Source organism: Ricinus communis, chromosome 7 (genome assembly GCF_019578655.1).
Source record: "Ricinus communis isolate WT05 ecotype wild-type chromosome 7, ASM1957865v1, whole genome shotgun sequence".
Taxonomy (NCBI): domain Eukaryota; kingdom Viridiplantae; phylum Streptophyta; class Magnoliopsida; order Malpighiales; family Euphorbiaceae; genus Ricinus; species Ricinus communis.
The window spans coordinates 7,697,297-7,721,457 of NC_063262.1; the positions used below are offsets into that span (position 1 = coordinate 7,697,297).

The 24,161-nt window shown below is 32.9% G+C and overlaps 2 protein-coding genes and 1 pseudogene across 5 annotated transcripts; 1 reads left to right on the forward strand and 2 right to left on the reverse strand.

Annotated features, from left to right (window-relative positions):
- Positions 1–10,067: 10,067 nt before the first annotated feature.
- On the reverse strand, positions 10,068–14,426 carry LOC8286275 (annotated as a pseudogene).
- Positions 14,427–14,660: 234 nt separating this feature from the next.
- Positions 14,661–17,521, forward strand: LOC8286273. Of its 3 annotated transcripts, none has more exons than XM_015727145.3 (7): positions 14,663–15,019; positions 15,134–15,199; positions 15,391–15,696; positions 15,782–15,828; positions 16,302–16,358; positions 16,947–17,079; positions 17,207–17,521. In XM_015727145.3, exons 1-7 carry the CDS (start codon positions 14,905–14,907, stop codon positions 17,221–17,223), a joined length of 741 nt encoding a protein of 246 aa, XP_015582631.1. In that variant the 5' UTR covers positions 14,663–14,904; the 3' UTR covers positions 17,224–17,521. The 3 variants fall into 3 exon arrangements, with proteins under 3 accessions (XP_048232424.1, XP_015582631.1, XP_002532047.2); XM_002532001.4 differs by having other exon boundaries at positions 14,671–15,019; positions 15,358–15,696; XM_048376467.1 differs by lacking the exon at positions 15,134–15,199 and having other exon boundaries at positions 14,661–15,019; positions 15,358–15,696.
- Positions 17,522–19,037: 1,516 nt separating this feature from the next.
- LOC8286272 (pentatricopeptide repeat-containing protein PPR5 homolog, chloroplastic) lies at positions 19,038–21,790 on the reverse strand. 2 transcript variants are annotated; one of them, XR_001536161.3, is made up of 3 exons: positions 21,383–21,790; positions 19,749–20,968; positions 19,038–19,332 (listed from the first exon to the last, which is right to left on the reverse strand). XR_001536161.3 is itself a non-coding variant. In XM_002532000.4 (2 exons), exons 1-2 carry the CDS (start codon positions 21,731–21,733, stop codon positions 19,883–19,885), a joined length of 1,437 nt encoding a protein of 478 aa, XP_002532046.1. In that variant the 5' UTR covers positions 21,734–21,790; the 3' UTR covers positions 19,568–19,882. The 2 variants fall into 2 exon arrangements, 1 of the variants encoding a protein (XP_002532046.1); XM_002532000.4 differs by lacking the exon at positions 19,038–19,332 and having other exon boundaries at positions 19,568–20,968.
- Positions 21,791–24,161: the final 2,371 nt, after the last annotated feature.

The window sequence follows — 24,161 nt, forward strand, 5'->3', positions numbered from 1 at the left end:
ATAGAAAAACGTTTTCCCTCGTTACTTCTATTTTGTTCAATTTTTTTCTCCCCTGGGTATGTTTATGGTATTTCCATTTCAATCAAGCAGCAGATGGAGAAATCATCCTTGCCCGAAGGTTCAAAGTCAAATGGTAGGATAAATTTAACCATTAAGAAAAATTATCACTAAAGTTGGTACAAAATTTCCCTTCAAAAAATAGCTTTTTGCCACCTCTGAAAGAACACACCACTTTCTTGGCACAGAAGTCCTTCATTATTCCAAAGCTAGCGGCGGTTCAGACAAAAGAAGATTTCTTACAGTTGATCAAACAATTGTCGGAAACCGCATCTTCCAAAGGAAAATCAAAAGCTTTATCTTCCTCTTCTAGCACCAGCTCAGCAGCAATAGACCTAGATGGTGACTCATTTTAATCTGCATCATATCACTGATAAACAAACATTGTTCATTTATGCATGATGAGTAAGTCCCTGTCGGTGTAAGGCGATGAAAACTGGTGGCTTGGTTCATGTTTGTTTAGAAAGTTATCTTGATTTATTTTAAAATGAATTTATAACATTTTTTCTATAGATCTTCTTCTTTCTCAAACTCTTCTGCTTCTGAGTCCTCAAGGTACAAAGGTTTAGTAAATAGTGAAGAAATCACTATTGAAAATTTTCAAAGCATATTGATGATTGGAAAATACCCAAAGTTCAAAAGAAACAAATTTATGAGTTTTCAAAGTTTCCTCTCTTCAAAACTAATTTTACTATCAAAACTGAAGAAAGAGATATTCAGATTTCAAAGCCTTTTGAAGAAATTTATCTTTTAAATCCAAAGACCCTCCAGAAGCATAAAAAAAAAGACTATAAGTATACCCAATAGGCCTTGTCCAGGTAGGAATAAAGCCCCTTACCAGAGAAGGTTTAGATACTTCTATCTTAGCAGTCCTTAGAGATGCTAGGTTTACAAATTTTTATGATTCTTTGTTAGGTACTGTTGAGTCAAGCCTCAATAAAGGGCCAATTTCTTTCAATTGTTTTTCAAACATTACAATTTCATTAAATGATAAAAAAATTTTAAAGAGCATTGTTCTTCAAATAAAGACACATAATTACAAAATGCTTGAAGGATCTATTCTGATAGCATTGATTTTCAAAATACATTACAAAGCCATGATTTATGCTTTTGGTTCAAAACACAAGCTCCATTCACCAAAAGAAGAAACCTTATTCCTACAAATAGATCTCTCCAAATCCAATGCAACTATTCCAAAAACCATTCAATGGAAAGATATCACTCTTCCAGAAGAATGGATCCTTGAAGGTGCAACCCAACCTGAATCACCAAAGCAAACAGAGCCAAATACAAATCTAAAAAATATAACCCAGTTTCCAGATGGAAAAGTAAAGCTTACATTCAACAGGAAATCAACCTCTTCTAGATTTTCTGATGATGATTCTTCAATATCGACCATAGATATTGGAAGGGTATCAAAAATACATTATGTTATTTATGCTCCTTACAAATAACCAACTCCATCTCAAACATAACCTAGATTTTCAACATCCGATATACCAAGCTCAAACAACATACTACAGAATGTTGATTACCAAAGTAATATCCCCAGACCCGTCTACAATAAACCAAAGAAAGAAGATAAGGATATAGAGATCGTCTCTACCCCCTCTTCACCATCACCATCTGCAATAACACAAAATCTAGAAGCAGAAATTAACATGATTTCAAAAGATTTTCAAATTGATAAAAAGCTTTTACATGAAGATTTCTATTCAAAGAAAAACCATTCTAAAAAGCTTTGGTTTTTTAAGAATTTTTTACAAGAAAAAGACAGCATTCAAGAGAGATACTATCAATTTTGCATTCAAAATAAGATTCAAATCAAATTTTTTGATTGGTTCCAGATTTATTGCAAAGAAAATAGTATTTTTTATCCTTTCAAAGAAAAGCTTATTAGTCCTGTCACTGTAAGAAACAAGGCTCTATAGTGGAAGGTCGGAGAAAGCCAAACCATCCAGTCTGAACATCCTCCCCTTAAGAAGATAACCATTCCTTATGGAGAGAATGAAATAGAGGCTACACCTTACAAATTGATAGGAGAGGATCTTGAGAAGAATGTCAAGAATATTGTTCAGCAGAACAATTTCTCGAATACCTATCTTAACATAATAGGGAAGCAGCTTGTTAGGATAGAAAGCCAGATCCAAAAACCTCCTGTAGTCATCACCTCTCCAATCCCCAACACTGATCATCCGAAAGAGATAAGCGAATCAGAAAAGCTCAAAAATCCAGTCTTCAAATCCTACCAAATCTCAAAGCCTAGCCAAGACCAATTTCAGAAGCAAACTGAGTTTGCTAGAACAGTCAGGGAACAACTTAGTAAATTAGCCACTTCTGAGTCCTCCAAAAACTTAGTGCCAGATACTCCTCAAAGCAGTAGGAATATCAGTGCTATAGATCAAGCCCAATGTGATGAATCCAATGATTCAGTGCTTGAAAGTGTTACTGAAAAACCCTCCAACATCAACAGATTGGGATGGTAAGCCCCTAGATTGACCTGGCATACTCTTAGGAGTACTGCTCCAGATCTAGGAATAGAAAATAGGAATAATATCCTAATCCAATCTAGATTCAATGCCTCTTCTGTCTATGAATGGAATATAGATGGAATGTCAGAATACAATATCCGTGGTCTCTTACAACAAATGACCATGGCAGCCAATGCTTACAAAACCCAAAGTGGTACCTCTGATAGAGCCATTGTTGAACTCCTTATAGCTGGATTTTCTGGCCAGCTTAAAGGATGGTGGGAATACCATCTCACACAAGCACAACAGCTCCAAATCCTAGGTGCCATACAAACCACAATAGAAGGGACCCCCATCTTAGATGAGCTAGGAAATTCTATTGAGGATGTTGTGTCAACCTTAATCTTGACAATTTCCCTCCACTTCATAGGAGACCCTTCTCTTCTAAAAGATAAGAATGCTGAGCTTCTTAGCAATCTAACCTGTAAAAAGCTTAGCAATTTTCAAGCTTATAAAAATACCTTCCTGATCAGAGTCATGCTTAGGGAAGATTCAAACCAACCTTTCTGGAAAGAAAAATTCTTAGCCGGTTTACCTAAAATATTGGGTGAAAGAGTTAGAAATACCATAAGAGAAGCCCATAATGGCCAGATCCCTTATGATTTCTACACTTATGGTGAATTAGTTAGCCTTACCCAGAAAGAAGGATTGAAGATTTGCCATGACCTTAAACTTCAAAGACAACTCAAATGGGAAATAAAGAAGACTAGGCAAGAACTAGGTAGTTTTTGCAACCAGTTTGAGTATAATCCCATAAAGCCTTCCCCTCCCTGCAAAGGAAAATGCAAAGAAGATTTTTCCAAATCTTTTAAGAAAAAATGATTTTTCAAAAACAGGAGGACTCCCAAAAACAAAGAGAATATCTACAAAAAGTCATCCTCTTCTAAATTTCTAAAACAAAATTCCAAAAAAGAGTTTAGCAAAATTACTTGCTATAAATGTGGAAAAAAGGGCCATGCTTCAAAGTATTGCAAGTTTTCTAAAAAACTTCATGAGCTCTAAATAGAAAATGAAATTTTGAGCAAAATTTCAGCTTTTCTTGTTGATTCCTCTGAATCAAAATTTTCGAATAGTGAGGAAGAGTTTCAAATTGATGAAATCAAAACCTCATCCGATTATTCTGAATCAGATTCTGATGATATTCCAAAGAATATTAATATGCTCACTAGGCAACAAGAAGCTCTTCTTGAAGCCGTCAAGCATACTAATGACCCCTAAATCCAAAAATAAGTTTTGAAAGAAATCTTAAAAACTGAAACTTTTGTCCCCTCTTCTATTAAGAACGCTTATAATCTTACTATGATATTGGATAAAAGGAAAAAGTTAAAAAACTCTCTTCCTACCGTCCAAGAAATTCAGAAAGAAATCAAAGCCATCAAAACAGAGCTCAAAGATTTGAAAGAAAAACAACAAAATGATTCTATTTTGCTCTAAAGCTTGATTCTCAAACAGAATAGTGATTCTGATTTTGGAGAAGAAAATGATTTTCAAAATCTTGAAGTTTCTGAAAATGTTCCAGAAAACTTCATTAATGTTTTAAAAGAAATTACCTCAAGAAAATATTTGATCCAAATAAAACTTATTTTCCCTGGTGATTTCCAAATAGAAACTATCACTTCATTTGATACAGGAGCAGACCTCAACTGTATCCAATATGAGAGAGAGAAAGACTAACAAGTTTCTGGTGTGCAAGATCCTCAGACGAGGCAAGCACAAAGCATACACTTGTTAAATCTTAAATAAAAATGGAAAGAAAGATGATAAAAATTTTATTGATGGATGAACAAAAGAAATATAACTTACTTTGAAATAAAAGCTTTAAAATGAAAGCTTTGAACAAAAGAAATATAATTTACAAGAGTTGATGAATACAAGAGGAAAATGGTTTCTCGCTCTTACTCTCACACTCTCTTTTCTCACTATATTTCGAATGGTATGACTTGAAGAATACAAGAGTTTCTTGGTATTTTTCAATCTGCCTTCTTCTTTGAAAAACTCCTCTATTTATAGAGGTTTTCAGTCTTCAAGCCTCATAATTGATGCTTTGGATGCTCTTCATAGTGGAATGAGGGGCTCCACGTCTTTTGGATGCTTTTGATAATGGAGTGAGAGGCTCCATGACTTTTGCAGTTGTCTGCCACGCTTGAGGAATCTTTTACCTTTAAAAAAGTAAAGGTGCAGAGTCTTTTTTCTTTTCTTTTAAATGACTTTTTTTTATTGGGCATTTGGCCCATTACATAAATATTTTGGGCTGCCATTTCTGTTTTTCAACCCAAGAGCTTTATAGAGATGCTATTTGATGGGCTTGAATATCCCAAAACAGTCATTTTCGTTCGAGTCACCATCTAGATCTATTGCTGCTGAGCTGGTGCAAGAAGAGGAAGATGAAGCTTTAGATTTTCCTTTAGAAGAGACGGTTTCCGACAACTGTTTGATCAATTGTAAGAAATCTTCTTCTATTTGAGCCGCCGCTAGCTTTGGAATAATGAAGGACTTTTGTGCCAGGAAAGTGGTATGTTCTTTCGGAGGTGGCAAGAAGCTATTCTTTAAAAGAAAACTTTGTACCATCTTTAGAGATAATTTTTCTTGGTGGTTAAATTTATCCCACCATTTGACTTTGAATCTTCGGGCAAGGATGATTTCTCCATCTGCTGCTTGGTTGAAATGGAAATACCATACACATACTCAGGGGAGAAAAAAGTTTGAACAAAATAGAAGTAAAGGGAGAAAACATCTTTCTATTTTGTTTGGTTTATAATGGGCTTTGAATAGATTAAACAAAGGTAGAACTTCTGGAATTATGGTCTCAGGAACATTGCCATAAAATTTCCACCATTGTTTAAACTAATATGGGATCTTTGAAGTTTGGATTGAGTTTGTGTCGAAGTAGAAAAGCCAAGAATAGCTTTGTCCTTCGTTTTGAAGAAGAAATGTATTAAATCAAGCTTGTTGGTAATCCCAATAGTTGAAAGAAGTGTTTAGGCTTGATGGGTAGGTTCTTTGGAGGGAAATTGAAAAAGATCTTGATGAATGTAAATCCATTCCCCAATCTGAAGGGTGGAGGATTCTTTGTATGATGCATGTGGAATATGCAGGGTCTTTATGGTCTTTGTGCTTTTTGAAGTGTTTGAACTTTGCAGAACCAGTTACCTCAAGGATAGACTGGTAGTAAGATTGATGCTTTGATATATTCCAGGGCTTGAAATACCATCCTGGAGGGAAAATTTTTGAAATCAGTTTTGAGGAGCTTTTTGTACAGAATCCTTCCTCAATAGTTAAAATGCTTTGAAAATTTTGCTTTTCTATATACTCATTGGTTTTGAAAAGTTTTGTTTGTGACAAAACTATTTCTTGAGAGTTGGGCTTTGAAATACTTTGAGAGCTCTGAGATAGGTTTTGAGGGAAATTTTCTATCTCAGGTTTTGAAAAAGTGATAGAAAGTATACCTTTACCTTTGTTGGAAGAAGAGGATGTCTTTGGAGAGGATGTTTTTGGAGAGATTTCGGGGTAAAGTTGTATCATTTGCTTTGAGTATTCTTCGACCCTTTTTAGAAATTCAGGATCTTGTTGTGCAAGCCACTCTTGAATTTGTAATTGCTGTTGGGCCGGATCTTCCTTGCTTTTGTCAATTTCTTCCTGGATGATTTTGGTCCAGGTTCAGATAGGCTTTGAAGAGGAGGGTAAAATCTCCTTCTTTGGACTTTGAACAGGTTTTGAATTTGTTGTCGACTTTTCTTCTTTTGCTTTCGATTTTCTTGGCATTTTCACTCCTGTTTTTGAAGGAACTCTCTGGTTAGAAAGTTTGGAATTGAATTCGAATCTCCTCTTATGTATTCAATTTCAAAATCAAAAACAAAAAGAATAGCTTGCCATTTGGCAAAAATCTGTTTTGAAGCTATGTTTTGAACATCTTTTTATAAAACCTCTTTGGCAGATTTATAATTAATCCTTAAAAGAAATTTTTAGTTTAAAAGGTCGCTTTGAAATTTTGAGATGCACAGAACTATCGAAAGAATTTCTTTTTTGATAGTTGAATAATTTTTTTGTGTATCATTCCAGTGTGCAGAAGTAAACTGGACAATACATTCTTTGTTGTTTTGAACTTGCTTAAGAATCCCACCATATCCTAAATTTGATGCATCAGTTTCAACAATTTTGAATGCAGATGGATCAGCTAGGTGTAAGCATGGTATTTCAGAAACTTGTTTTTTAATGCTTTGGACAATCTTTATATGCTCATCAGTCCATGCAGGGGGGTTTTTCTTTAATCTATCATGGAGGGGCTTTGCGAGACAGTTCAAATTAGGATAAAAATCCATCACGTAATTTAAACTGCCAAGGAATATTTGCAATTGAGTTTTTTCCAAAATTTTGTCTAGAAATTTTGAAGTGAAGACTAGATACCTTTCAATTGGGGTGATAGTTCCCCGGGAGATGTAGTGGCCAAGAAATCTAATTTTTGTTTGGAATAAAGATATTTTGGACTTTGAAACTACGAGACCATTTTTCTTAACAACATAGAAAAATGTCTTCAAATGTTTGAAATGTTGCTCTAGAGAATTTAAAAATATCAACACATCATCGATATAGACAATGCAAAACTTTGAATAAGGATTGAAAATGTCATTCATGATTTTTAAAATTCAGAAGGAGCATTTTTTAATCCGAAAAGTATTACGTTCCATTCGTACTAGCCAAATGGAACTGTAAAAGCAGTTTTGTACCTGTCTTTAGGATGAATCTGGATTTGCCAAAAATCCTGATTTCATAGCTCAATAGGATTTCCTAGCTCATCTAAGTTGGGGGTCCCTTCTATTGTGGTTTGTATGGCACCTAGGATTTGGAGCTGTTGTGCTTGTGTGAGATGGTAATCCCACCATCCTTTAAGCTGGCCAAAAAATCCAGCTATAAGGAGTTCAGCAATGGCTCTATCAGAGGTACCATTTTGGGTTTTGTAGGCATTGGCTGCCATGGTCATCTGTTGTAAGAGACCAAGAATGTTGTATTTTGACATTCCATCTATATTTCATTCATAGGCGGAAGAGGCATTGAATCTAGATTGGGTTAGGATATTATTTCTATTTTCTATTCCTAGATCTGGGGCAGTATTCCTAGAAGTATGCCAGGTCAATCTAGGGGCTTGCCATCCCAATCTGTTGATGTTGGAGGGATATATATATATATAAATTACTGTAATGTGTTACATACGTAAATCATTATTATAAAAGTCATATATAAAAATATTTGATAAATTAGTATATAATATAATATTTATTAAAATATTTAATTATTTTATGAATATTTTTTATCATATAATAAAATTTTATTTGTTATTATATATTTTACAAACTTAATGAATAATTAGACTTTAAATAAATTTATATACAATTATAAAATATTTAAATTTTTCATTATTTTGATTTAATGACTCATTATCAATACTGAACTTTATATGTTTATTTTGTTTATTTTTTTATTATAGTTATCATTCATAAAAATAGTTTTTCTAATTGAATAATTATTCTTATTTATTTTTTTAAATCAAATTATTTTTATTATTTTAATAATTATTTAATAAAAATATTAAAATAAATTCTCCCTGTTGGTAAAGAAAGAAATATGAAATTTTTTTAATATTATTCTTAATTTTTAATATTATAATGTATACTACTTTTAATAGTAATGTAATTATAATTAAGTAAAAATAGAATTTTTATTTTTCAAAGAAAAATAGTAAAATAAATATAAAAAGAGATGAATTTTAAATTTTCATGATAAAAAGGAGCAAAACATTAACAAAAATATTAAATAGTAAATAATCCTATAAATGAAGTATTATAATAATAATAAATTAATATATCAATAAAAAAATAAGAAATATTATAGTTTTTCTGACTTAATTGTCTTTTAATTTTGTAAAAATTTATATTGAATTATTTGAACCCATCATAAGTATAAATATATATAGTGTGATATAGTTATCAATTTCTTATAAAATTAGAAATATATATAAAAATTTAATATGATTAGGATTGAATTAGAGTTATTAGTCACTAATTCTATTAGAATTAGAAAATTAAATCAATTACATATAAAAAATAGAATAAGAAAAGATTAGGGTGATGTGATATTCTTTATTAGTTACATTTGGTAGACCTAATTTTTTTTTTTATTATTTATAAGGATTAAGGGATAATGAGAGGGATTTAGAGGATCATAATAAAAAATACCTTAGTATGGATCTGGATTGATAACAACATCATTTCAAGGGGGAGATCCGTCTAACTCCGGCTGACAGTGAACCTCTCCTCATTTTTTTTTCTTTTTATTTTGCAAAAATCCTTTATTATGAGTTTAAAAATTAAAATGTATTCAATAAAAATTTTAAAAAACTTTGTATAAATTATAGATATTCAATATAGAATTTTAAAGATTTTAAAAAAGTTTATAAGAATTAGGAGATATTCGATTACTACTTTTATAAAGTTTTTAAAAGTAGGCTACTCTTTAAAAGTTATTGACTTTTGTGGATATCGATTTTTATATACTTTTAGTAACTTTTTATGCATTGTTACAGATAAAAATTCTCAAAATTTCTCTTTTATTTTTCTTCAAAATTTCAATAGACTTGTTTTTTTTTTTCTTAAAAAAATTCATTTTATTTCTTATCAAATTTTTATGTACTATCGTCTTTATTTTTTTTTTAAATATATTCTTTATTTTAAAAGATATAAGAGATTAGATGAAACTCATAAACTAAAAATTATTTACTAAAAATATTTTATTGTATTCACACATACAAAAAATTAATTAAAAGTTTTTAACTTTTTTCTAAAAGGCCCTCATTGAATTTATGTTTAAATGAAACATTTTATTAAATTGTTTTGAGCAACCAACCCTCCATATATAGACTTCTAGGTTTTATTAGGAAGATTATTTGGATAAATTTTTTCTATTGATAAGTGTAATTGTTGTTTTAAGTATTTATTAAATAAATAGTAAGCGTGATTGTTATTAGTTTAAGTATTTATCAAATAAGTGATAAATAAAATATAACGAGTATAATGTGAATTCAATGGTTTAATTAGAAAAAAATTGTAATATAATGATAATTTCTTTTTAAAAAAAATTATTCTATATATTGTGAGATACAAAATCTAAAATAGAATGAATTTAACACAACAATCAAATAAAATCCGTTACTTGTATATAGAGTTGTATATAATATTATACGGAATAATATTGAAAATAAATGGAAAAAATGAAGAAAATAATAAAAGCAAATGATTAAATTTATTTTTAAATAATTAAATAATAGATAAATAATAGTTTATAAAAATTAATAAAAATATTTTTAAATAAAACCACTGAAAATCATTCATAAAATTATGGACTTTGTAAAAATCATTAAAAATTCAAATATTCTTTAAAAGTAATTCATTTAGAAAAAATCTATAAAAATCTTTAAAAGTCTTAATTAAGTAAACCGTCTTAACGAGAAAAATTGATACTCTAATTTGTTAAAGAAACTTGAACCTTGCAAAGTTACAGTTTCACATTGCTCACTTCCTCTAGATAGCATTGTTTGTAAGAGCAGATACAAAGAAAAGACTAAAGAAGAATCAAACAACTATTAATTTCCTTTTGGCATATAGCAAATATTAGTCAATTCTTTTAACTGAACCCAAAATATCCGGAACAATGAGCTGTTTCCAAGATAAGATTGAAGCAGATAATGATTCAAATAAATAAATTGCCCGTGGATGATTAAGCATCAACATGCAATGACTTTTGCTTCAAAATTTTAATTTTGTTCGATGGGTATTGTATGAACATTTCATAAACACAATATTCAAAAAAATGAGGAAACACTTGCTACACAATTAACCAAATTATAATAGAACTTACAGAGAAATTTGACTGCTGAAGTATCTCTAGGAGCTTTAAAAAGGTCCCTAAAATTCGAGGCTTTCTGCAATTCAAGATCCAGAAAGGTCGTTGTACACAGTATCCCTTACTCGGCATGGAGGCTGTTTTCATGCTTTGGTTGATTATGATTGCATGCATCAAATTCCTAATGAAAATTTCCAAAGCACCAAAATCTTAAAGGAATCAGAGTCGAGAATCTTGGTAGCAAGTCATTGATATTTTTAAAAGAAATGAAAATAAGAAACAAAGAAAGAAAAAAGAAAAAGAAGAAGGCATATTATATTATCATGTAGGAAAATGTGGATAAATTGTGTAAAGCTATAGTATGTAACCAACCTGTGATATAGACCATTTCCATGTGTTTAATGTAGTTAGTCCAATATACTAGAACTTCCACCATTAATGCATTTCTCAAAATTACCGCCGTATAGTCTGGCCATCAGCAGTACCTGCGTTTGGAAAACAGAATGAATATAAGGACCACGGTTGCTATTACAATAGCCACCAAACATCAAATGTTCATAATCATCTAATTAGTTTAAGCAGCAACCCCCATCATAATATTATGACACAAATTACATTTACAAAACTAATTAACTCAACCCAATCCAAGTTTTGTTGTAAGGCTATCATAAATTAGTGAGAAAAGGACAAATAATTTACAAACCAAACAATATTCAGTATCATCAAACTTTAAGATTTCCTGGCATCTTGGTGGCTAATGCCTCAGCAAATTCAGCAATAACATGGTACAATTAATGATAGTAGCATGGTGGAGAAGCTTGCTTTTCTTCATGATAGCATTCAGGACATTAGGATGGCAATGGCCAGATAACACGGTTGCTATTCCAGCAAATGCATCCAGGTATTGCTGTCCACAAATATCAAACAGATATGTGGCATCTCCCCTTCTACATTTACAGCTATAAAAACACAAGATAACAATCATCAGAGACGGATTATAATTGTTCCTTTTCCCCAGAGAAAGAAAGAAAGAAAGCATATTGATATAAAGGGCATAAAACTGACAGGCTTTTGATAGTAGTAGAAGAGAGAGGGACACAGAAACTTCTGTTTTGTGAGAATCCTGTTCGCCAACCTTTGTACAGCTTGGGCTCATAATGGAACGGCAGGAGTTGAGGAACTACCAATAGTCCCGGCAGGAACAAGAACCATCCTTGAAATGATGAAAACGAGTACCATCTCTTACAATTATTTCTCTTCCCATAAGCTTGGAGATAAACTTGATAGTTGTATGGCAATGATTACACACTCTGAGATTCTTCATAATTCTTAATGTAGTGTTTTGTGGTGTACTTATTAGCCCAAATGCCATGGCAAGTTTCTCACTGTGATATCTAAGAATCTGATCCTTCACCTCTATTTCGTGGTCATGCAACACAGATTGAGTATCTGGAACAAAACCTATCTTTTTAATCTCCTTCCAGATCTTGTCCATCATTTTGTAGATTTTGTCTTTCTGAGGGTGAAGGCCATCGTCAGCTCGAAAGACATGAACTTTGTTCTGAATCTGAACCCAACTAAATCCTTGCTCTTTCTTTACTCCTCTATCCTTCATTAACTTTCTAACTTTAGCAGCATCTTCCCATCTTCCACAAGCTGAATAGACATTGGCAAGCGCAGAGTATGCCCCACTGTTGTCAGGCTCAATAAGAAGCAATCTCTCTGCTGCAACTTTTGCCAGATCAGCATTTTTATAAACCTTACAAGAAGATAACAGTGAACCCCAAGCTATAACATCTGGTTCAATGGGCATATTCTCAATGAAACTAAATGCTTCTTGCAGCAAGCCAGCACGCCCAAACAGGTCAATCATGCACGCATAGTGGCTTAAAGTTGGCTCAATTTTGTGTATACTTGTCATCAAATTAAAGTACCCCCTACCCTGCTCTACCAATCCTACATGTGTACAAGCAGAGAGCACACCAACATAAGTTATATGGTCAGGCTTAATACCAAGTGCCAACATCTTCTCAAATAGCTCTATAGATTCTTGTCCAAGACCATGTTGAGCTAAAGCTATAATCATAGAAGTCCAAGAGACAGTATCCTTGTTCCATTGTATGAGATTAAATACCTGCTGTGCATCAGTGATGCTTCCAGCTTTTGCTTACATCGTAATCAGTGCATTGCCCACCGAAACTGATAAATTTTCCCCTGATCTTATGGCACTTGCATGAATTTGTTTGCCATGATTCAAAGAAGCCACATTTGAACTGACACTCAACATGGCTGCTAGTGTAAAACTGTTTGGTTAGGATCCTTCTTTAGCCATTATTCTGAAAAGCTCCATGGCATCATCATTCAAGCTATTTTGTACATAACCTACCATCATGGCTGTCCATACAACCATATCACGGTCTTTCAATGAGTCAAAAATATGTCTGGCTGGGGTTATATTCCCAAGCTTAACATAACCATCCAATAGGGCTGTAAATGCTATAACATTAAGATCTGAAATTCCACTTTGCTCTACAACGCTTTGTGCAATTTCAACCCCTCCAGTCTTTGCACACATTGAGATCAAAGCATTCTGCACCACGCCAGATATATCAAACTCTGTCCTGATGATATAAGAATGAATTTGTTTCCCAAGATTGGCACAAGCTGATAAAACACTCGCCAGGGTAAACCTATCAGGTTTTAAAGAATCTTCCAACATTCTAGAGAAGAGTTCTAGTGCTTCCTTATCAAAACCATGCTGATTGTATCCTGTAATCATTGAATTCCAAGAAACTACATCGCGTACACTCATTTGCTCAAATTGAGCAAGAGCAAGGTCAGCTCGACCACCATGCATATGCAAGGAAATCATAATATTCCAACTTGAAATGCTCCTTAGTCTCATCCTATCAAAAAACAATTTTAGCCATAACAGAATCTCCAGCCTTTGCATACATATTAAGAAGTGAATTCGCAACAGGAACACACCCACTAAGCCCTAATTTAATAACAAAAGAATGAATCTTTTTACCAATGTCTAGAGCCCCAAGAGCAGCACAAGAAGCAAATACATTAGTAATCGTAAGCTGGGTAGGTAAAACTTTATCCTTCACCATAGCTACAAACATTTTTATTGCACTTTCAAACCGACCCATTTGGTTATAACCCATAATCATTATAGTCCATGAAACCGAATCACGATCAGGTATTTCATCAAACACAGAATGGGTTTTAGCTAATTTTCCTAATTTTGCACAACCAGTGAGAATCGTATTCCATGAGAACGTGGTCTTCACAGGCATTTCGTCAAATACACTACGGGCATCGACAATATACCCAGATTTGGCATACAAGTTAATAAGGCTGTTCATGAAGTAGACACTAAGTTGAGGCCTAGTTCGATAATTTGGGCATGAATCGATTTTCCCGTTAATGGGTCCTTGGCTTTGAGGCTTGTCTGTAGATGAAAGGCATAAAAATCTGAAGACGATGAGAAAGACGAGGCAATCACCATCAGAGAAGGTACAACAAATAACACTATGAGTGATTTTTAAATAATTAAAATTGGTGGGAGCTAAAAAAGTATAAGAATATTTGGAATTGGTTTGGTTTGAGAATTTGCAAATCCCAACAGTCACAAACCAACAAGATAGCAACAAAACAAAACATTTTATTAGGTGTACTGTTTTAGGGCTTCCTATCTCTTTCTGTGTGTGTGTGTGTGCGTTTCTTTGTTTTTTCTTTCAGGAAATTTTAGAGAGAGAAGGCTTGGCGTTTGTACAAAAGTAAAGATATGAATACAGTGAAGTATCATTTTATTAATGGGTGTCAATTTTATTAGGCTCAACTACTTAACTCTGTAATTAACATATTATCAGTTTGAATTTGATGAAATATTTTTTCCAAAAAATCACAATGTAATTGAAATTAAAAATAATTGGTGTTTTTCAAATATTTTAGAAGTCTTTTTGTATCTTTTGCCAAAAAGGAAGAAGAAGAAAGTAGGGCAATTAATTTTGAAGAAAAAGATTAAACAAAAAAATCACATTATTAATATACAATCCGAATTCCGTACAAAATATGGGCTTAATTGGTTTCAAAAAAAACAAGAAGGGCTTAATTGAATGGAAAAAGCTACTTCTGGATTTTTATTTCGTGCGGTGTACAAGTTCAGGGGCGAAATTGGCTCTTTCTCTGTCTTCCATTCAAAACTCCAAGCTGCCGCGTCCAAATCTATAATTTTAATTGCATTTTGCCTGCCTGCCAGAGTCCATAGTGTTTCTCGTAAAACTTGGGATCTATAAATGCTACAAATCCCTCTGAAAATCTCCATAAATACATAAAGCCCTACTCAGTTGCAGTTTGGTGGAGTTCAGTATTTAATTTTTGTATTGGTTATTTTCTGTTAAGATATAAGAAAAAAATGCCGAGACGAAGAGTTAAAAGGAATGTGAAAGAAGCTGCATCATCACCTGGTCCTGGTGTTGAGCCCCAAATCCAAGAACAAGGAAAACAAGTGCCCTTAATAGACCATGAAGGTGTTAATTTTTCATTCATGAAGCTTGCCTTTTTTTTTTTTGGTTTTTAATTTACTTGTTAGTATAATTTGTGTTTTTCAAATTACTTACTTTTTCATTTCAATTCTGGTGAAGCTGGTAAGGCCGCTGATGAAACAGAAAAAGAAATAGAAAAACAAGTTCAATTGATCGACCAAGAAGGTTGCTTTACTTAATTATTGGTTTTAAAGTTATTTTATGTTTGATTGGGTGTTCATTTGATTTCAGTTTTGGTTGATTGGGTTTTCATATTGCAAAGGTTCCCTCATTTTCTTTAAATTGTATGTTAATCATGCATTATTTTGCTGATTTTTGATTAGTTGAGCGGCAATGTGCTGCTATTAGGGCTATAGGTGAAGTCGAAATTGAGCATTCGTTGACAAGGTTGCGTTTGCTCCGCTCGTATTTTAGCGAGGAGAAACTGCAGACACCTGTTCTTCAGTTTTTCAGAGAAAATCTTCCAAACTTATCCATCATAAAGAATAGCGAAACTGGAGAATTCGAAGTGCGGTGGAGTGATAAAGATGATAATTTGTCGATGAGCCAAGCTCCTAATGGTAGAGACTTACATGCTTCTCTTCTACATGGTCTGTCCGTAGCTTATCCTGACTGCTCTGCTAATCCTTCTCTTTCTGGCTTTGAATTATCGAGCAATGCGGGTAATGTTGGAATTTTCTACTCTTGGTGGTGAATATGTGAGTTTGATGTTTGGTTATATGACATGGGTTACTTGATCTGTTGCAGTGAGAACAAGCCTGTTAGGTGTTGACAGCCTGCAGATGAAGGACTTTGTATGTTCTTTGGAATCTCTGTTACTGCATTTTTGTTTTCTGAAAGAGTTTTTTTTTTTGGTAGTATTATGATTCATTTAAACCTTAAGGCTGCAGAATCAATGGATGGAAATTTATTTTCTTCTTGAAGTAACCATGTTTATTTTAAGAGTGTTTACTGATTGAAGATAAATAGCATGAAGTTGTAGCAGATTTTCGGGTAGTAAAGCTCCTCTTGGCCCTGAGTAGAAGAATTTTAATGTTTCAGTACCTTTTCTGCTGTTTGTTCTAGTTCAACTCTGGCAAATTGGAAACTGGTTCTCTCTTTGGGGTTTTATCTCAATGTTTTTTCTTTTTCTTTTTTTATTTCACTTCACGGATCATATTAATCAAACCATGCTTAGAGTTGGGTCCTCAAAACACCTCTTGATATTTAAGTTTAATGCAAACTTCATTCTTCTTTTCTGCACACCAATTGACATTTCTGTTTGTAGGTTATGGAGGGTCCACCTGATTCTCAGATGTTTGTGGATGGTCTCAAAACTCCTGGGGTTTGTACTTCTCTCATGATTTCCCCTTTATTTTGCAATTTTTACAGAGAAAGTTTCTATTGACTTCTGTCAAAATAAAATTAAAATGAATGCCAAAGAGAAGAGAGTAATATGCTTTCAAGTTTTTGTGAGTTAATTTTACGAGTGTCTTGCAAATTATGTGTTTTAACTTGTAGTCTGGTGAAGAACTTTCATTAGACCTGGGAACAAACTTCTTGCTGGTGGCTGTTTAATGTTCATGTATTAATTAAGGAATGGAACTGATAAAGGGAACTGTGTCTATAATGGTTAAATACCTGGTGACTCTATTGCTAGACTTGAAAGCACAAGGCATGCTTGTTTGCGTACTTGTTACAACAATCCCTTTTTTTCTCATTATAGAACAATATTTTAATGATAGCAGGTTGTTCGACTTCTTCTTGCAATAAATGACTTACCTAGGACCTTATTTTATGAGATAAATTTAGAAAGTTCAGATAAGTATTACATACTTAGAAGATAAAGGAGCACATTTGCTTCTTTCCTCTTTTTTCTTTGATAAAGTGTCTAAAGTGACTAAGATTAAGATACCTTTAATTACTGATGCAGGTTACTAGCCAGAGGATGTCTATTGGGATGACACCTAAAACCTTAAGGCTTCCTAAGCCTGGTGAGATGCTTCTCTCTGTCCGTGGCTCACCCCTTGGTGTCTATAAGGAAGATAATATGGAAGCTATACATGGTAAGAATTTGAGATACAAAAGTAAATTCTTTGCCCCTGCCTTCATACTCTTTCTTGTTCCAGATACCAATACAGTTTTGTTTTTAGTTTACTCTATTATTTGATGTATCAATATTGCTGATTGCAGAGTCAGAAGAGGGTTGATTGGCATTGGCTTCATTCCACTCAGTTAGAGTTAAAGTATGAAGCATTTGCCAAGTTGAATGTACTTCCATCGACTGTACAAAGGATCACTGTGTATTACAAAAAAAAAAATTGCTGTACTTATTATTATCTTCACGCACAACTGTAGTTGACTAGCCTTGCAAATTAAGGATCTCTGCAGGTCTTCTATTTATCTGCTTTTCTAAATGCAGAGAACTATTCACCTAGCAATTTTAAATTGTAACTGAGTAGCATATCTTCAATTTAGTGGTGGTCTAGCTCTCGCGTATTAAGGATCTGTCTATATTTTCTTATATTTTGCAACATTTGGAATTGAATCAGCCAACTTCTATTCCCAGGAGTTTGTTTGGATGCTGGTGTTAATTAAACCATAATAGTAAATCACCTTGATCCTGCTGCAACATTATACCTGATCTAACGACTCTGGTTGTTCTTTACTAGTTATTTGCTGTTGAGCATCTCAATTATTAGGAGAAACTGATAGTCAAGATGAAGTTCTCTTGGGAATTGAAACTGTATTTTCTGGGTATCTAGTTCTATCAGAAACTGATAATTGCAATGCAGGCTGCTAACATTTAGTTCAGAGGGTTCAGATGGGTAATGGGTTGCCTTAAGTGCTTTCTTTCTCCCCAAACGAACTAGGTCTGAAATGTCTCTTGCAGACAGAGATCGTTGAAAATTTTGTTCTCAAGAAACTCGGCGAGTATCATTTTGGAAGAGAGGGATATGAATTCGTTAATAGATAAACTTGAATTAAATCTGTAATTGTGGAATAAATTCTTCTCATGCAGTGATGGCTCTTGAAAGGAAAGAATTAGCTCAGGCCTGGCTGCGAAGAGGAATCACTTGAGCATTTTGTATTATTGGCCAACACTGAAAATGCAATGCCATCGGAATAAAAGAGCTGCTTGCTGGTAAGGAATTATTCAGTTTGAAAATGACATCAAATTAATTAGCTCTGTGCTTGATGTTATAAACAAGGTTCTCTAGGAATAGCAACGGGTAAGATATCCGCCTATTTAAGGATATCCGAATCCGATTAAAATATATATATTTAAACATGTCCTAAATCCGTTTAAAAGACTGTTTTTGTTACCCGAATAGAAAAACCTGCATACTATTCTAATATGATTAAACTCAGTTAAATTAATAATTATTAAATATATTTATAGATATTTAAATGGATAGTGAGCATATGATTAAAACTCAGTTAAATTAATAATTATTAAATATATTTATAGATATTTAAATGGATAGTGAGCACCTTATCTGTTTATATAAATAATTGGGTAATTAAAGATACTCATTTACTGAACCCATTTACAATAACAAAAATTAATGTAAACAGAAAAAATACAAAACATAATCTAATCAAATTTAAATATTTAATATATAAATACAATCCAAACATAAATTTAGTAAAGTTCAAAATAATGTTCTAAATAATTAAATAAAAAATAAATAAATTAAATTTTAATATAATCGAACTCGGGTAACGGATACCTGCGGATTCAAATTTAAACCCGACCTAGACTAAATACGGATAGTAAAATTAAATTTCAAACTCATTTATTATTATTCGAATTTGTCTTATTAAGGTTCGGTCGGGTTGAGTAACCGAAAAAAAACCTACCCGACTGCCATCCCTAGGATCCTCAAGTTCTGAAAATATATGCTTAATCAGACCATAGTAAAGGCTGTTACAAGTGATAGATTCGAGCCATAGTTAGCTATAGTTAGCTAAGTAAACATTCAAGTTGTCAGCTTGTGAATGTTGAAAAGATATGGGAGGCTCTTTGCTAAAAAATGCGATGCAATACCCCTTGATAAATAAGTCTAAAGAAAGATTACATTTGATCTGAAGGATCATAAGATCTGGTATTTTCATACTTTACAATATCTGTATAAACAAAGGTAGCTTTTCAACTGTCAATGCAGCACCAGCAGCTAAAGGGGACCTGTAAAGCGCAATGTTGGAAGATCTTTCCTTCTTCGCCGAGATTTTCAAGAAAATTCATTTGAATGTCCTAATGTGTAAGTACTGGGTTGAATGTCCTAATCTGGTTTCTTGCCAAGGCTAAGCTATCCCTACATACACAAGTGCAACAAGAATATTTATAAAAACCAGAAGCACGATATCTAACTGAACAATAGCTCCCAAAGGAACCATCTTGAGCACTGCAATGTCCAAGTTGTACCATAACTTCATACAGTAACTTTAAGTAACAAACTCAAAGAAAGTAAGCAATTTATCCTATTTCTGGTTGAAGTAATCTTACGCTGTAAGCAAGTAGAAACACAGAACTAAAATGGCATGCAGATATACAGTTCCAAAAACGAATGTTTAAGCATTAGAATGTGAAACACATCCAAATTACTTGGCACAGACTGAATTTTGAAACAAAACTTCAGAGAGAGGCTGAACACTCTTGTAAGAAACTAAAAAAAATGCCGCACAAGGAAGATATGAGAAGGCGGCTTATTAAAGAGCAAGATGCACATACCATTCGCAGGAGAATTAATTAGATGCTAAAGTGGCCAAGCGTTCCTTTGCAAATTGTAATGAAGCTTTATCTTAAGTTTTCCTTAACTGGGAAAAGATATGAAGAATACACAAAACAATCACTGATTATCCTGCCTAAGTCTTTGCATTATTCTGTTGATTGCCTGAACTTGCTGGTAAAGATTTAAAGGCCCCCAGAGCGTCTAGGAAGAACCTTTTATTGGGGATAATACCATCTCTGTCCATATGCTTTAGTAGTTTCTGCACAAGCTTCTTCATGTTAGCTTTAGTATAGGCTTTATAAAGAAGTTTATATGTTGTTGAATCAGGTAGCAACCCAACATTACGCGCATTGTCAAATAGTAAATCTGCTTCCATGGGCAAGCCATTCAAACAGTAAACATCCAGCATTGCATTTAATGTTGAAACTTTAACTTCCTTCCCAGATTCAATCATATCATCAAAAATTTCCCTAGCCTTAGAAACAGAGTCACAAAATCCATACATCATGATGAGACTCTCATATGTGATGAAGTTTGGTGTGTATTTCATCTTGGTCATCTTCTGCAAAACACTCTCTGCATTCTCTTTCTGCCGTGCCTTCCCATAATTTGTTATCATCGAATTAAAAGTTGGCAAAGTTGGTCTCTCCTTAGAATGCAGTAGGCTCTTAAATACTTGCTCCATCTTATCAAAATCTTGTTTCTTTCCATAAGAGTCAATCAGCAAATTAAAAGTAATAATATCAGGCTTGCATTGGTTACTTTTCATGCGAGAAAGAACAGATTCCATTTCTCTGATCATTCCATTTTTGCCATAAGCATCCATCACACCATTATATGTATAAATATCAGGAGAAACAATGCTCTGGTCAAGATCTTTGAACAAAGCATTAACTTGATTTACATTTCGAGCTTGAGCAAAAGCTCTCAAAAGAATGTTGTAAGTCACAACATTGGGCTGACATCGTTGCATACCTTTCATTTTCTCAAAGTAACCAAGAGCTTTGATTAAAGCCTTTGCTTTATCCTTGGAATGGAGGTGGGCTGTAATGAGTGCATTATAAACAGAAGAGTCTGGTCGACACCCGCTGTTACGCATCTCAGAGAAAAGCCACATGGCCATCCGCGTTTGACCTTTCTTCCCCATAACAGAAATCAACTTCGAATAAACACCACTATCTGCTATGTACCAACGCTGTTTCTGCATCCATCTAAACACCTGAAAGTGTAATTTCTAAGTAAGTGATAACCCATTCCACCAAATAACATGCATTCCCTCTGAACATGGTTTAAATTTACCATACCATCATATGTAGCTTTAAATTATTTGGAAACATGTTACATATGAATACCCACACACAAAATAGCAAAATCTCACTCTTCATCTACAGCATCACATGTTAATGCAGTGTCCAAAAAAAAATATTAAAAAAACTAGAATTAGATTCCTCCTGAGAAAGAATAGAAAACGATAAAAAGAAGCAAAACCAAATTGAACCCATCTGTTTAAAAAAAGTAAAGATAACAAGAATATAGCATGCCAAATCAAACCATTAACTAAACAAAAGCGAAGATAACAACTTCAACAATTGACATCACTCACAAGCTAAAGGAATCAGAAAGTTAGTAATACCTCAAGGCATTGAAGCCACTTGTCACGCCTGCCAAGCTCTTCAAACAGCAAAAAACAATGTTCAGTTCTAACAACTCTTACATATTTATCAAGTGTCCGCACCAATGGCACTTTATCACTACTAAAACTCCTCAACACGTATCGAACCAGGTCTTCGGTCTCTGATTCCTCACTGATGGGAAACCGTTTCTTTCTGGGTCGGGTTGAAACGCAGGTTATATGGGTCTGGCGGAGATTTTTGCAAGGATGCCATGAAAGTGTAGGATTGTGAATTTGTGGAAAATTGTTTGTAAAGTTTGAAGAACCTAAAGGTGAGAGTTGCAGAGAATGTGGTGATAAATTCAGTGGCATTTCGTATTTTTTTGCTGCTTTGTTGAAGAGATGGGTATTTGAGTCAATTACTTGTAAAAAAAAAAAAAAAAAGAAAAGAAAAAGGAAGCATGTATGGTCCGATGCTCTTTTTTTATTTTTTATTTTTAATAAATATATTATAAATTTTTATATATTTAATTTAATTAATATTATAATTTTTATTTTTATTGATAAAAATAAAAAATTAAAACTATTAATGTTTAAATTATAAATATAAGATAAATAATAAAATATAGAAAATCTATTGAATTTAAATAAAATATCTTATTTTTTATATTAAAATATTTTTTTAAATACTCTTTATTATAAAAATTATACTTTAAAATAAAAAAACACCATTAAAGATGCTCTAATATTTATTAGAAAGTTTAAGAATTTTTTTTAAATATAACTAAATTTTTAAATTTAATAAAAGACTACTATAATTTATACTTTCTATATGACAAAAAGTTAATAAAGTTAAATAACACTCCCGTGGTTAGTGATAAGTCCATTAAATTGCCAAATATTATTTATATTATTTTTAATTAAATAAAATATTTTAATTTAATATTAATAAAAAATAAGCTTTTCTTTTCCTTTTCTTTTTCCTACTCCTTAAAGAATTTAGAGAAAAATATATCTATACTTATTTAAGAGTTTAAATAATAATAGAAATTATCAACTATTCCTAATTCCCAGGTCATAATATTTTGGGATGTAAGATACTAACAACTAACATACAATTTTTGTAATTATTTTAATTTTATTATTTAAAAAATAATAACACACTTGTCGTATTTTTCAGTAAGCATAAGAGGGATACTGAAAAAGTAATATAATTTAATGTTAGTAAATGTTGAATATCTACCATAGAATCGAATGTCTCGTCATTACTTAAAGTTGAGAAGGGAGAGGAAGTGTTCTCTCTCTATCTCTATAGCGAAATAGTAGAATTTTGATAGTTATTCAAAGCAAAGATAGTAGTAAGTGAGAAGGTCAATTCGTTCTGTATTAAAATATTTCATTAAATAATTTTCAGAAGAGTGTGATTAGTTGTTGCTCGTTAATGATGTTTAGTAGTACAAACGAGTCAAACAAATAGGGAAGGAGGGGAACATCTAGAGAAAAGGATCATTTCTTTAACTTTACAAGAGGATTAAGTAGAAGGCAGAAATGTGTTAAATTTGGTGTTAGTGGAAAAAGTATGTGGAGTACAATCTTTACAGTGAGCTTGATGAGATTGGTTCTAGCAAAGTTCTGAGACCTCCAGGAGGGGGTGAAAGTGTTGAGTGTGAGGGGTCAAAATTTCTTCTTATTCAATTTTAACAATACAAAAATAGACAAAGAGTGATCTCGGAGATTCCCTGGAATGTCCATAATAAACTTCTTGTGCTAAAGGTACCTTTAGACAAAACGATTGTGGAAGTGAATTTTGATAAAGAATGGTATTTGATGCATGTCCATGGCCTTCCTTTGAGTCGATTAAATAGAGGCAATGTTGAGTAGATTGGAAAAAGCTTATTTGCAGGAGTTAGAGAGATCGACTTTACGACGGATAAGGATAAAGACTGGAGCAACTACATAAGAATGATAGTTGAAGTAGAGTTGAATAAGTAGATCCCTGTTGGTTTTATAAACCAATGGAAGGTGCATGAAAAATGGGTAAACTTCCTATATGAGAGGTTACTAAAGATATGTTACAAGTGTAGTTTTATGAATTATGCAACTAGATTTTGCACTAAGGTTAAAACTATGGAGGAGTTGAAGGTCAGGGAAAATGATAGACAAATTTATGGGCCATGGATTCGAGCTGAGGTTGTTAAGGGAGGAAGAAGGCAAAGTGACGAAAATCATGTCCAGAATGTGGAATGGCCAGGGAAAGAGAGTGGCGAGTGAGATTGGAGAGGAGAAGGTAGAGTGGTGAAAAGAGAAAGCATCAAGAACAAGAATTACTAGTTTGAGAAATATATACAAGATGATATCCAACCGAGACAAATAAAAGTTAGCTAGAAAGGGAACATGGATTTTATCGGGCAAGTCAGAGCACCCAATGCTACACTATCTGTTAAAAAGTAGCAGCTCAAGGAAAAGAGATCAAGCCTCGTGATTTCTACTAAAGGTGAGATAAAAACAAACAAAGAGAAGGGGGAGATGGCATCATTAGAAGCACTCTCAGAGTTGTCTATTTCTCAGAAGGGTAAAATGAAGATGTTAGGGGAGAGAAGAAAGTTAATACTAGCAAAATGGCTTGTGATCATTGAGAAGAAAAATGTAAAGGAAAAAGTCGAGGTTAAAAAGAATACAAGGATGAAACTCAGTGCAGTACAAGAAAGAGAAAGGGGTAGAGAATAGCCCATCAAACAATAAAATTAAAAATATGGATACGCAAATAAGGAAGTTGGCTTTTGGATCCATCTCTAGATGT